The following is a 14911-nucleotide window of genomic DNA, read 5'->3' as shown; positions in this document are numbered from 1 at the left end:
CACTTACACAGGACATGACCTCACTCATTCTGCATTCACGGAACTCTCGTCATCAAGATTAGGTATTTACTTCTCATATGGATGTTTCACTCGCTGTATGAATCATTCGTCCCTCTGAGCTACTTATGTTAACAGCTCAGTAGTTGATTGATAGGAGGAGAGGATTTCGTCGCTCTTTCAAAGGTGATTCCGTTCTACAACTGAAAACAATCTGTTTCGAGAAGCCCATAAGCACCTTAATGCTGAGAATGAGGATCAGTTTGTCAGACCAATGTGCAGCTTTTGCAGACAGCAGAAGGCTATTCATTAGCTTAGGCTCCCCTTGCCACATTAATAAGCGTCCAGTATTTGTAAACAACAACGATGATGGATAATGAATAAAAAATAACTTCAGCGAACTGTCTAACCATCTGTCGCTTAGGACGTGCGGTGATGTCTCACAATGTGAACCAAGTGAATCTAACTGTGGTGTATAATCTGGGGGAGCCTGTGGAAGAACGCAGGAACTTCCATGTGGTTTTGCAAACGAGCATTTTTCCCCGTCAAATATTAGGCTTAACGTCTTGTAGGTGTTTGCATTACCAGGTTTCCAGAACCCAGTAGAATACCGAATTGGGTCCAGTTGTGGGTAACAGCGACTGCTAATATGCCATATTTATAGAAGTAAACGCTCTTTCGATGGATCTACTGTCGGGATATTTACATGAAAGTTCATTTGATCCTAACAATACCCATGGAACCCTCAAGCGTGTTGGACCAAACATGCATTATTTGGTGGCAAATTCCAAGGGACCGGCTTTACGTGACCGTAGGCCGCTCCTTTTTGAAGGGAGCTTACCGAGGAATAGACGCATACCGGAGCTTATGGCCCATACTCTATGCAATTCTCAGGACCCGGTGGAATGTGACAGTGCCTATTCAGAAACATTTTGAACGGCCAATTTTGATCTAAGCTACCTGCGATTTATTAAAAATCTGAGTAGAGTTTCGAGCCTTTGCACATCTTCTGCAAGATATATCAAATTCCCATCCAGTCACTCTGAGATCGCTGTTGCAGATCACGTTTATTGTTTGGTTATCTGTAGCAAAATAACGTCTGATAGTTGACAAACCGCGCGCACAGATTGGAATGCTTCATGGCAGAAACTGAATTAATTCACAGGTCTTCCTCACATGCTCCGATTTAAGATACGGAAAAATAAGTGGATTCTGACAACATTTTGATTGACTGAATTTTGGGTGTAGTGCGATTCAGGAGGTCTCGACACGTTTCGATCAATCAGACTTAGCGTGGGTCTCTGTGAAGGGATTTTGAAACCCTTGTTTTTCACCAAGACGGTGACTCACATTATTGTTTCCTGCCAGATGCCGTGAGCAGGAAAACCTTTCACTGCGTACGTACGTCACGTTTTTCGCTCAATCAGTGTATATATATTTATATCGACACAAGTGAAGCACATTTCGCTATCAACATGTTCAAAGTCAGATTTGCCGGATACGTGTTGTTGCTAGTAGGTTTCACCCAGCCCTCCCGGGAACAAACAACAGACGCTCAAAGACAGAAGCTTCTTAAGTATCACAATGATCTTCGAGATAAGATAAGATCCTGCCAGCTTCCCGGCCAACCGCCGGTCAAAGGACCATACGAACCTATGGTAAGCGAGAATTTTAAAATTTATATTCATAAATCTGTAATAATGAGTTAAACGTGCAACATTGTATGCTTTGTAAAATTAACAACAAACCCCACAAAGCATGTTGTACCCTCCATTACATGAATTATTGTCTCAAAAAGCTATGAAGTGAACAGTTACGTTCGGAATATACTCATTGTGTTTTGTGGAGCTGCACTACGCTATGCCACCAAACACCACATACAAACGCAGAGGTTAAATGAATCCGATTGCACTAAAAAGTCCATCGGAGAAGTTATACCATTTCCATGCAAATAAGCGCAACGGATATTAGCACCCTTATCATTTAATTCTACAATTCGTTGTTATCTTGTTAATGGATGGTGGGAGAGGTTTCATGAAAATACTAGTTTTCATAACCCGCTGTGCCAGTCGTCATATATTTTATGTTAGTAATGCACCGAACGGTTCGGATTTGCCTCACGCGTCCCTCCGGTCGCAGAGGTCTCAGAAGAGTGGACCTATATGAACCAGGATAATGCTCTATTAGAGTCCATGGAATGCAACCAAAAGTTCGTTTTTGTCTATTCGTCGACACAAAACCTCTAAAAATTGCAGGCGAGAGTACAAAAATTGAGACATTTTGGGCATGCTCCTAGCCGAAGTTAGAATGAACGTCAGAGACCACAAATAATACAGTATATCTCTATTTGGGTTGTCCCTTGTGAAACTAAGTGCACTTTGCACAATTTATTCAGAGGCGTTTGGTAACAGGGAGAACCAACAACCAAGTCAGAGAACATTCCTACCGGCATGTTCGTGGTTAGCTTCCACTACGCTGCCCTTCATCACATCTTGTTACCAAACGTCATTTTCTGCTGGTCTGGATTCATTCGCTTGCAGCCTACTCCATGAATTCTTCTGAAATATGGGTTTCTGTTGCATTCTAAGGGACCCATTAGAGCACAAGTAGATACTGTGTACATAAGTATCGAGAACGTATCCATTATGGGACACTTCTACAGTGGGGCTGAAATTTCTGTTCGTCTTTGTGTTGTTGCAGAGCATCCTTTCCTGCTGGCCTGGATTTATTCGCTTACAGCTTTGCCAAATAAAACAAATAACAAGTATCACTAGGCGAAACATCGCCATCAGAGAACACACTGGTCCATATAAAGAAGTATTTTGCCTCCACAAAAGCACGTTATTTGCCAGTTTTCTAGAATATCAAGCTATTCCCAATGTTTACCGGGGTCTCATTAAGAATCAACTGGGTGCCTCCAACCGTGAAGCACTGCACATTCTGCGGCCCTTAGTGTACGATTTCCCTGTGCATTCGCTGATCCCCCAAGTCCCATAACAAAAGAACTACTGCATAAATGTTAATTCGAGGGAACAACGAATGAGTAGCCTTTACGGAACACGAGAGAAGGAGTACATCGTACAGGACAATTCTGTCGCAGCCTTCCGTCCGAGCAATGTCCTCAATGTGCACCACGGTATATTGAATCATCGTGAAAAAAGCACCTGCAAATAAATACCAGTTTGAGATATCTGGCTTGTAAGGTTTAGGAGGCGCAGACTCAACACAAAACCAAGGTGCGGTTAGAGACTGTGACTTTCGTTCCTAACTTGAATTCCTTTTGACGAGAAACAATTCTTTCAGTTTCGATGGTAAGCCTAATCAATCGACGATCACCTGGAATTTAGTAATAAGTGAGTTGGAAGACTAAACCTTTCAGCCATCACTACATTTTCACCCTGCGGAATCTTACCGAAGCTACTAACTTCTCCTGGTTTTCACCGCTCGTGTCCAACTCTGAGCATACAGATTTATAACACAGCTTGAGACAACTTTCTACTGACTTCATAATAAATTCCAATTTAGGACTCAAGGAACTGCTATTCCCAGCTTAGGCTGCCTGGGTCAACTTTAAGCTCACTCCATTTATTATGCCCTTCAGTTATCTCAAAGTCTATTCGATCTGTGCAATGTTTAGTCCAACTATATTGTTTGTGACCGTGTCTTGCTCTTCTTGAGAGGCTACACCCTCTAAATAAGCAGACGATAGTTAACTGTGGATTAGTTTGCAGATCTTAGTTAACGCCTTTAGATAGAGCAATTATTTGTAATTCCATGTTTGCCGCAAGTCTCGCATGACCCGAATTTTTGATGACCAAACTTTTGGCGGAGCAGTGGGCAAACAAATTTTCTCGTTTGATAAACGAGTCTATGCTAGGTCACCGCATGGAAAATTTCAAACTACCTGGACTATCGCAGCAGTGCGCATAATAAAAGAAGCAGTTTCCGATGCCTACTTATTTACACGGTCATGCGTTTTGGCGAGGTCTCGACAGTATATTATTATTAATAGATTGTAATCCGAAAATACCAACGAAAGGAAGAAGGCCTTTGCTGCAGAGTTATTTACTGGAAAACACCAAACGAACAGTTACCGACTAGTGAACATGGAAGCAAAACTCTCATATGCATCTTGTTCATAAAAACTGTGTATCCGTCTTCTTCTCGAGCAGGTCTTCCTTAACTTTCCTGGATACTCATTGACTATCCCTCAAACGTAAACAATGCTACAAACGGATTCCACAAATTCACATGCTTCATCAGTAGTGTTCACCGTTACACCAACAGAACGAACGGTTTTGATAGTTATTTACTCTCGTAAATGAACCGTCAATCGCAGGCAACACTAAGAACATTCTGCAAATGTAATACGCTAATTAATAATCATCAACAGTGTGCTTCTCGGGCGACCCAGGATCTACTGGTAAATAGTCCAATACCTGTGCAATCACGTAGAGACTGATCAGCGGCTGGAGCGACCTACATTTGGACGGCCTGGCATATCATGGTGATTTTTCATCTCCTCAGGCTCTCCTAAAAAACTAGTAAAATCGGACAAGTAATGTAGAATATATTGTGTGGCATCGCAGCCAGCCAGCAAGATGTGTTCAAGGGAGATTTCGAGTTCGCATTGATTAGAAATTGTGAAAATGGTTGCTTTCTCATGTTACAAATGAGATTTCTGGATTGCACACAGAGAGTGCACATGGAGAGTACATGCTTTCAACAGCCCAGTGACGATAATTTGCTATAATCAAGGTTGATAAGAAGGTGCTACTGAAAGCAGTCATCACAACCGTTGTGATCTAACTTTCTTTTCAAGCAGTAGCAGATTTGCTCATATTTAGAATTTTCTGGAAAACCCCATTTAGTAGTAACATCCAAATTTTGATTGCGTTGATCACAAAGTTTCTAGTGAAATAAAACAGAAGTCAAGTTTCCGATTTGAGCAAACCATTAGTCCATGCACTCTTTAGCAATCTAGATTTTCGTTGTCTTGTGCCCACAACAGCACTAATAGATATTGTGTACGAAAGTAATAAGATCGATCCCTAATCCGACACTTCTCAAGTTCTTCTTCGTCCTTTTGAGAAAATGGATGAAATCAACAGTTGCTTGAGTATGTTTGTTAGTTGATGAAACGTTTTACCTGTGTCCTCATACGTTCTGTGTCACAGTATGATGTTTTCACTTTTGTTCAACTTAGGTCTGGGACTCAGACGTAGAAGCCCAAGCTCAAAGGTGGGCAGACAATTGTAAGTTCGCTCATGGTGAACTGGAAGGCGTAGGACAGAATGCTGCTGTTGCAAGCAACCTTGAATTGTGAGTTTATGAATGTTTGATTTCATCTTAGCTGACTCGTAATCAGCCTACCACTCTCTATCTGAACTCACCTGAAATCCACCGTCAAAGCTTTGGAAAGATGGTCCTTTTGGTACGCTATATACGAAAAAGGAGTGTATCTTACCAAATCACGCAGCAATTGACACTTTTTGATTGCATTACCCTAGTATTTATCTGCGAACGTGGATCAACAGCAAAGTGGGATTTCATTTTACTTTTGTTCCTTACAGCCTGTGGCTCAAGTGAATAGTGCAAGTCAAGTCTTGAGCTTGGCACTTTTCCCCTGCTGTTCTTCTGTGCTGCGTGCACTATTGAGTTCGGTGACCGCCTTGTTTTTAAATAAGTTAAGTGAGCTTTGAACTTGAGTATCCCGACCTAATTCCTACGCACTTATCGGAAAAGTCCCTTTTAGGTCCAAACGAGTATCTAATTGTTTCCGAATAAGACTAATACTTTCCCTTAAATATGAAGAGTGAAAAGCCGAGGTAATTGCTAAATAAAAAACTGGATGCTGATGAACTGTGAAAGTTCGGAAAGACTTTCGACTTTTCCGAAGAGACCGAATTCTTAAGAAATTTTTCAGTGAGTTAAAATCTGAGATGTCAAAGCTTTCCGGTGTGCTTACTGTATGGGTCTTTCGTGATAGTAGGTGCATAGTGAAATAGAAGTGTGTTTCTGATCATCCTCATGCTCTTCCATCTATTTGCAGTCATCAGCAACACAGTCCTAACACAATTGTCATCCTAGACAAGCACACCGGCTTTTTGCAGTATATATGATTACATTTGTAAAGTATAGAGTGAAATTTTGAGAATTCCTTACTGCCTCGAAACTCAAAGTAACTCACTAGTATTATTTCATTCCCTGCCTAACTGATATGTTTTTCTTCTAAAACCTTCTTATTTCTTGACATACAGAGCCGTGAAACTGTGGGTGGATGAATATATGAACTACAATTACTCAAGTGGTAGCTGCAAGCCAATGACGGAGTGTTTACATTACACCCAGGTATTTTTACATCCTGTCTTGCTCAAGTCTTCGAAGAGGAAGCTTCGAATTTTTTTCATTTCATATTTGTATTACGCTTTTAATCATCATTCTAAAACGGTTTATTCATGGTTACTTATTTTGCTAACATTTAGAGATATTGACTTTCACTGTCTCCTCTTTCATATGAACCACGATCAACTAATATTCGTAACTGTTAACTCGCTTATTTGAGGGTGTCCCGAACTGGTCATGAGTTTAAATGTGAACGACATCAATATCCACTTTAAAAAAACGGAACAAGCCACATGGAACGCTTTACATAGAGCCTCCAGTTTAAGGAAACAGCCTTTGAAGACCATGTGGCAGTTCTACACAGTCATTTTAGCTTTTGAAGGATATGGATATTGGAAGAAAACTTAAATGCAGGTCAGGTCATCAGAAGCACGTCAATGTGATATGCGTAGTCTAAACGCAAAAAGTAGTGATAAAGTTGAACGTCATCTGCGACTTTGTACTTCTTAGAGCAGCTGATTAAAGTTGCCAGGTGGAAGTGGATGGAGCATGTGCAACGTGCGCCTAACCATTGTCTACCGAAGAAAGCGTTGTCTTCTACTCTGCTCCCACTCAACATTTAACGGTTGTCTCATGTTGATCTTCAACTGCATTGTTGTAATAACCCGTTTCAGCCTCACTATATAGGAGCTCATTGATTAATTTCAATGTCGTGCATATTTGATGCCTAATAATTCATAGTACTTAAGTCGTCGTTAATAACATAAAATAGTAAAACTTTATAGACGTACAGGCATGGTGGAATAAATAAATGGTGCCATGACATCCGATCGACCAGAAATTTCGACGAGTCATTTGCTGGCCAGTTTTTGTGCACAGAATTCGCGGGATTCTATGGTTTCACCACCGGCTCTTCACGGTGATGCGTAACGGTTGCTGAGGGCCACAAGTAATCAGAAAACAAGTCCAACAAATAGAAAACGAGTCCGTCAAACTCCATTAGCGTTTCCGTTGCATTGAGATGTGGCAGCAGAGCCCGGCTTACATACTCACATCTATGTTTTCCTCTGCGCCCTGTACTTACGACTTACCACATTCCTGGTTTGTTCTGGTAGTGTATATTCTAGCAATGTTGTGGAATGTAAATAGCTCGGGTGTGCTGTTTGGTTGTTGGTCTGTTCGCCGAGCTTGGCAACCAAAGTGTATATTCTGTTGAATTTCACTTCAAACCTCGAAAATAACGGTTGATTGACCTAGTCCATTCATATTGTGTCTTTTGACTACACTTGACATTTTCACTGGCTGTCTACATTGATGGGATGCCTCCACTTGCCATGAAATATTTGCCCTTTCACACGTTATTCCGCCTATATAATGTGCATACCTACCACTATAAGATTAGCCAGGTTTCTCTGATCAAAAGGTCATCCCGTCAGACATTTTTTTTATTTAACCACTCTTCAAAGTTGTTAGGATATTCGAGAATACCGAATTATGAATGGTGGTTTTCTGTCATTGTGAAAGGTTGCCATTGGTGCGCAGAATATGCTACGCAGTCACCAGGATTTCTCGGCTATGGTGTGAAAATTCTAATCGAGTCAACATAAAAGGTGCCTCGGGTTTAGGTTCCGTTGCGCATCTTACCAAGACTTTATCTACAAAACACAATCTGGAAGCTTCCCGTCATCAGACAAACTCACTTGGACAACAAGAAATTTGGCTTTGTTTTTAAGCTTAAAAATATAAATGCTGTTTTGTATGCCTCATTTTTTCGACCCTATGTATTCATACTGCCAGTGGTAACAGCTGAGCCTATCTCTGAGGTGATATCACATGCCCTCTCATCAGCCACAGCAAACGGACAAAAAGAGGTACTATCTTGTGAGAAACGGATTCCACCTGTTTGGGTATCATGTGTCCATAGCATGATAGCATAGCACAGCATAACAAGTCAGTGCATGGCACACAGTATTGCTCAAGAGGACCTGAATCCTCAACTTTTCCAATTCGCATGCCAAATACAATGCACCAACCTGTGTATTCTTTCATAAGCATGGTCAAACTTATTCATTCGTAGTCAAAACAGCACCGCACCCCATTATTCCACACTATTTCAGATGGCTTGGGCTACTTCAACAAAGCTCGGATGTGGTGTTAAACACTGTCCTGAGAACAGAACAACGCTTTATGTATGCGACTACAAACCACCGTGAGTTATCTTTCTAACTAACTTGTCTAACTAACTTGTCTCTTCTTACTATGATGATACAAAATGGGGAACAGAGTGAACTGCAACTCTTTTTTCTTGCACCCGCAAATACCGGCTATAACTTGCAGAGCAGTCTGCAGAATGTGTGACCAGTCCATTATGGAAATTTGGCACGATGGGTCTCAAAAGTTTAATCCGACCCACCACGAATAAACTTTCCCGAAGAATTTAGAATCACTTAAAAACCCACGGGTTGAAAGTTGCCTGTGAATCTTATAAGAACATTTTTTACTTGGGTCCTGACGAGCACTTGCAAGCTCCACTATACAGATGTATGTGCTGGTGTCAAAATAGTCGTTTTTAGCTACAAACCCACGGTTTCTTCGGTGCATTTTATCATCTAATCTTTTTTCGTGGAATATATTCCAATCTCAGAAAACTCTCCAGTAACCCTGGCTACGGGAAGTAACTTTAACTACTCAGTCTCCTACGTGCTTTCGGCAGGGGCTAGAGAGTTTCCGTGATAGATGATAATTGTAATGGAGGCGTGTTTATTCGGCCAGGCCTCAATGTACTGGGGTGGATGATCCAGAATCTCTGTCGCTTAGTTAATGCGCTGATGGCACGAGTACCTTAGAACTTTATCCTTCAAATCTAAATGATCCAAATGTGTGTGAACAAGAAGATTGATGGAACTCTGGAAACTTGTGTATACCAGATTAAATTGTCAACTACAACAGTAATCACCCAACGAACCACATGAAGATCTGCGTCCAAAATCTGCAGCACAACAGAATCACGAGAGATGGAAGAAAACTATCTATTCAGTGTTCCAGAACAATGGGTATCCAGGGAAGTTTATCAAGAGAAGTTCGAAGAATAAAACATCTCAACAAAAGCAACAAGGAGAACAGGCGACCAGACAAGTAGTTCCACCTTACATTCAAAATATATCTGAACTCACAAGCAAATTATTGGCCCAAAAAGGGATCGTTGTGTACCACAGACCGAATGTGACGTTGAGGAAACTGATCTCCAGACCGAAGGACAACTAAGACAAAACCAAGAGGAGCAAGTGGTACGCCAAATCAACTGCGACAACTGCAGCAAGTTCTACATTGGACAAACTGGGAGGAAATTATGCACACGAACGGTAGGAGACATGACACCCTATCTTTAATATCCATACACGAAAACCAAGGAGGCCACAAATTCAATAGGGAAAAGTGAAAATTTTGGCATACGGAGAGACGAAGCATAGAAGGGAATTTTCGGAGGACTGGTATTCCATGGCTGATTCGATCAAATGGCGCATTGAATTGGACCCAATTTACGCACCACTACCTTCAAAGGATCAACTCCTCTAAACGGAATATTCGAGGAGAGCCAAATATCGGATTCACAATCGAAGAAGCAATGAACGGCTTGGAGATGGATCAGCAAAGTTCACAAGCCGGCACCCAGAGAGATCAACCACAGAGGTCATTCCAGCGTCGATCAGAGCACGAGCATAGGGAAGGCCAGACTCACAATTCACGTGGTCATCGATCACTCGAGAAGCAGGATAACAGAACAACCAATAGAACCGAACGACCGAACACCCAATCATGATAGAAGGTCAACCCAGGTTAGCAGCATGTATATTAACACACACGCACAACCACCAACCCATCGGTACGCTTCACCACGTTCCCTAACAACGCACTGATGATGTCACCTCGATTGGTGATGAAACGTTTGCAATCAAACTGCCCAGCCCAGCGAAACAACTAACGATCATGATTTTGCTGAAATATAGGTTGCATCCGTTGATAGCAAGCACATAACGACAATCAGATAAGACACCTTCAGCGAAGTACGAAAGTCTATACCACACACTATCCGTTAGAATCACCTGAGGATCGTCGAACCAAGAAATAAGTCTGGGGTATGGCTGACTTTTCTGCGACAAGCGGGCCACCAAACCCCAGGTTTATAAGTCATATCCTACATTAACAACCACTTCATAATAAACATTCAGTTTTTCTTAAGCCGTCAGTGCAGTCATCTGCACAATGAATTTCATCACTCTGAGACTTTCCTCCCATCAACTCGGTTCAGATAAAGTCCAGAAATAATTTGCCAACCTCGCACTGAATATTATACCTCGCCTCATTCGAACATACGTGTTAGTCATCTGGGGCTGAATGTGGCTTGTTTGTGAATTAAAACCCCACCGGAGCAACCAGCCCAAATCGATCACTCAGTATGGTTTGGATGGTATAGTGTGTTGTGGACCTGTGCTACCTAAATATGACAAGGGAGCACACCCTTTATTACGCAAAGAGCAAAGCCAGTGCACTAACGTGGGGCTTTGTCCTACTCGATATTCATGAAGTTAGAAATGCGAATTCATTCCATCTGTGCCTTTGCCAACATTGATAAAATGTGTTCACTCTAGCAAGAGTTGACATCAGTGAAGTTTCAGTTAGTTATCTGACCCTTGTAGCTGACCTCAGAATGGTAGGCCAACCAGCAAACGGGATGTTGCGCTGGCTACAATCCTGTCGTGTTTGTTTAGGTCAAATGACAGAAATATCCATTGCGTATGTATTAGTCATCTTTTGGTAGTGTTCCTCCAGCACAAGGAACGCTGTGGCAACAAACTTAGACTGAAGGAAATCACGTTCTTTTATGAAAATATTTCTTTACAGGGCTGTTTCGGAAGAGGCCTGCTGTGTGCTCGTGGTTTTATCATTCTACTATTCATGTGACACTAAGTAAACTGATTTTTTTCCAGCGAATTAGCTAATAAAATTTTTACGTGCCTCTCAATTGGAATTCTTAAATGCGTATCAGAATTTTACGCAGTTTTGTGATTTTTCGTGTGTCCCTAGGCAAATTTTTAGAGACTACGGAGGGATCAACTCTTTACGGCAGTTCTAAGAACTGCATGCTTTACATGATAACTCAGTGAACACCGGGAACAATGAAATTCAAAAATTTGAATTATCCATGTGTATTCATGGGTTGTATTACTGTAGCCGTGCAGTATCTGGTAATTATCAAATAACAAAAAGTAACTTGACAATGCCGTCTTTGCAGACTTGGTTTTCAACCTCCGCTGAACAAAGCTTGGCGTCAGTCATCGTTGACTCACAAAATGAATCATTCAGAAGGAGCGATGATCCCGAGAATGACATCTTCACACACGAACCGACCGATTTTGCTGGTGAAACGATCAAAATCCGTCGTCAGTATATGAATGTATGGAATGCGTTTTTTTTTCACGAGCGCACGGGGTTGATAATTCGGAAGAACTTTAGCTCTTTCGACTTACTCTGAGTACAGACAGTTATCATATCGTGCCACCTTGCTAGCACATACTCCTTGGAGGGTAGAGAATTGTGGACTATTTTAGTGAATACCGATCCCGGAAATGTGTAAAACCTGTCAAGTTTGACTCGTTTAGGCAGGGAACTGAAACGATTTTCACAGGAAATGTCGTTAGTTTTTTATATTCATTCTTAACGCCGACAAAGCTATTATACATTCTCCACGCTCTAATTTAGTGGCAACTACCTGGGTCAAAAACCATATACTGCTGGAACAGAGGATGACTGCTTAAAGTCAACCACCAGTCCTCCGCCCACCAGCCCACCAGCCAACCCGCCAACCGGCAGACTCTCGGAAAATGCAGAAACTGTCGGCAAACCGGAGCTCGAAAGTGCAAGGAACAAAGGATCGACAACCGGAAGTACGTCGGTCGGCAGAAATCTGTGGCAGGCACGCGAGATGGCTGCAGCCAAGCTAATTTTTTCTCTTACTGGCTGTTTTTTAAGCATGATATCAATCTCGAAATAATAAACAACCAAAGTGAAAAAATGTAGTCAAAACAGTGTTTGGCGATCTTCACATCAAAATTTACTCATAGAAAAGTTTATCCATAACAAATTATTTGTGCTCACTGTCACCCGTTTTTATTGTCAGTTTAGTTATCCACGTATAAACGAAACATGTCTGTGATAATAAAAGTGTTCGTGTCTGGGTATGAAGTATTTTCTCATGAATAGAAAATATAAAATGCATTGAGTTTGATTTCATTAACGACTGTTGGGCATTTATGCGCGCAGTTTCCCATAAACTTCCGTCTAAATGGGGAAAAAGGTGGACCGGAAAGTTAACTCGTCGATGAAACGGACACATCAACGCTGTTCTGACACCCTTAGTTCTTGTACTCTTGTCAGGTGCTTTGGGTTGCCTGCTTTCGCTTCAGAATTCATTCTTCACGTTTGATGGTTGTGGCCATGCTGTGTGAAACCAAGTCTACCAATACTGTCTCGCACAGGCTACATTGATGAGTCTCCTAGCAGAATAGGCAAAAATGCTCGTTGGCTGTTTCGCTGAGCTGGGCAATTTGATTGCAAACGTTTCATCACCACTCGAGGTGACATCATCAGTGCGTTATTGGGGAGCGTAATTGTGCGTAGCGGTACGTTGTTGGTTGTGCAAAAATGCAAGCAATTAGAGAAAAGATTCGTGCGGCACCATGTATATATGCGGATATATAAATATAAATATATGTAAGTTCTCTACACGCTGTGACCGATGACAAAGATTAGGAAGCCGAATGAGTACATCTGAAGCCATGAAAACACTTCACAGTGGGTTGAGTATAAGCTACTCGAAGCTTTAATACCAGAATGTACTGGGTGGGTGAATTGGTAATCAGCGTCACTCATCAAACTCGAATCTGACAATACTTCCTAAGTTGATATGGAAATAAGACGGACTTCACAGTGGAGTATAAGCTACTCGAAGCTTTAATACCAGAATGTACTGGGTGGGTGAATTGGTAATCAGCGTCACTCATCAAACTCGATCGAATCAATACTTCCTAAGTTGATATGGAAATAAGACACCGGATTGCGTTAAGTACCCGCCACTGTAATACACTCTCGTAAGAGGTTTGAAAAGTCTTCGATGCCCCATAGCCGTCTCTATCCTTCTTGAGGCTCACCAGGTGGGCGCAGTCTCCAAGTTTCCGTCATCAATTTTGATCTCCTAGTAAATTCCATCACGATGTAATCCTGTTGCTTTAGAAAACACCAGACCAAAGCATTTTGAAGGGATAATTTAATGAGTAGATGTGGTTTTTTTTTCGGTAAATTTTGTGAAATTTTGATCTCTAGTAAATTCCATCACGATGTAATCCTGTTGCTTTAGAAAACACCAGACCAAAGCATTTTGAAGGGATAATTTAATGAGGAAATGTGGTTTTTTTCACCAGTCCTCCGCCCACCAGCCCACCAGCCAACCCGCCAACCGGCAGACTCTCGGAAAATGCAGAAACTGTCGGCAAACCGGAGCTCGAAAGTGCAAGGAACAAAGGATCGACAACCGGAAGTACGTCGGTCGGCAGAAATCTGTGGCAGGCACGCGAGATGGCTGCAGCCAAGCTAATTTTTTCTCTTACTGGCTGTTTTTTAAGCATGATATCAATCTCGAAATAATAAACAACCAAAGTGAAAAAATGTAGTCAAAACAGTGTTTGGCGATCTTCACATCAAAATTTACTCATAGAAAAGTTTATCCATAACAAATTATTTGTGCTCACTGTCACCCGTTTTTATTGTCAGTTTAGTTATCCACGTATAAACGAAACATGTCTGTGATAATAAAAGTGTTCGTGTCTGGGTATGAAGTATTTTCTCATGAATAGAAAATATAAAATGCATTGAGTTTGATTTCATTAACGACTGTTGGGCATTTATGCGCGCAGTTTCCCATAAACTTCCGTCTAAATGGGGAAAAAGGTGGACCGGAAAGTTAACTCGTCGATGAAACGGACACATCAACGCTGTTCTGACACCCTTAGTTCTTGTACTCTTGTCAGGTGCTTTGGGTTGCCTGCTTTCGCTTCAGAATTCATTCTTCACGTTTGATGGTTGTGGCCATGCTGTGTGAAACCAAGTCTACCAATACTGTCTCGCACAGGCTACATTGATGAGTCTCCTAGCAGAATAGGCAAAAATGCTCGTTGGCTGTTTCGCTGAGCTGGGCAATTTGATTGCAAACGTTTCATCACCACTCGAGGTGACATCATCAGTGCGTTATTGGGGAGCGTAATTGTGCGTAGCGGTACGTTGTTGGTTGTGCAAAAATGCAAGCAATTAGAGAAAAGATTCGTGCGGCACCATGTATATATGCGGATATATAAATATAAATATATGTAAGTTCTCTACACGCTGTGACCGATGACAAAGATTAGGAAGCCGAATGAGTACATCTGAAGCCATGAAAACACTTCACAGTGGGTTGAGTATAAGCTACTCGAAGCTTTAATACCAGAATGTACTGGGTGGGTGAATTGGTAATCAG

At 41.6% G+C, this 14911-nt stretch overlaps 1 protein-coding gene across 1 annotated transcript; it reads left to right on the top strand.

Moving 5' to 3' along the window:
* Positions 1 to 1347: 1347 nt before the first annotated feature.
* On the top strand, positions 1348 to 12394 carry T265_15563 (hypothetical protein; the record flags this gene model as incomplete). The annotated part of the gene is made up of 5 exons (XM_009178613.1): positions 1348 to 1655; positions 5204 to 5319; positions 6258 to 6348; positions 8460 to 8551; positions 12103 to 12394. Coding segments are annotated over 5 exons (897 nt in total), but the record flags the coding sequence as incomplete, so codon positions are not given.
* Between the last annotated feature and the right edge of the window lie 2517 nt (positions 12395 to 14911).

This window comes from Opisthorchis viverrini, assembly GCF_000715545.1.
Source record: "Opisthorchis viverrini unplaced genomic scaffold opera_v5_604, whole genome shotgun sequence".
NCBI lineage: Eukaryota > Metazoa > Platyhelminthes > Trematoda > Opisthorchiida > Opisthorchiidae > Opisthorchis > Opisthorchis viverrini.
The sequence above is the reverse complement of the archived record's forward strand: the minus strand, read 5'-3'. Positions and strand labels throughout refer to the sequence as shown.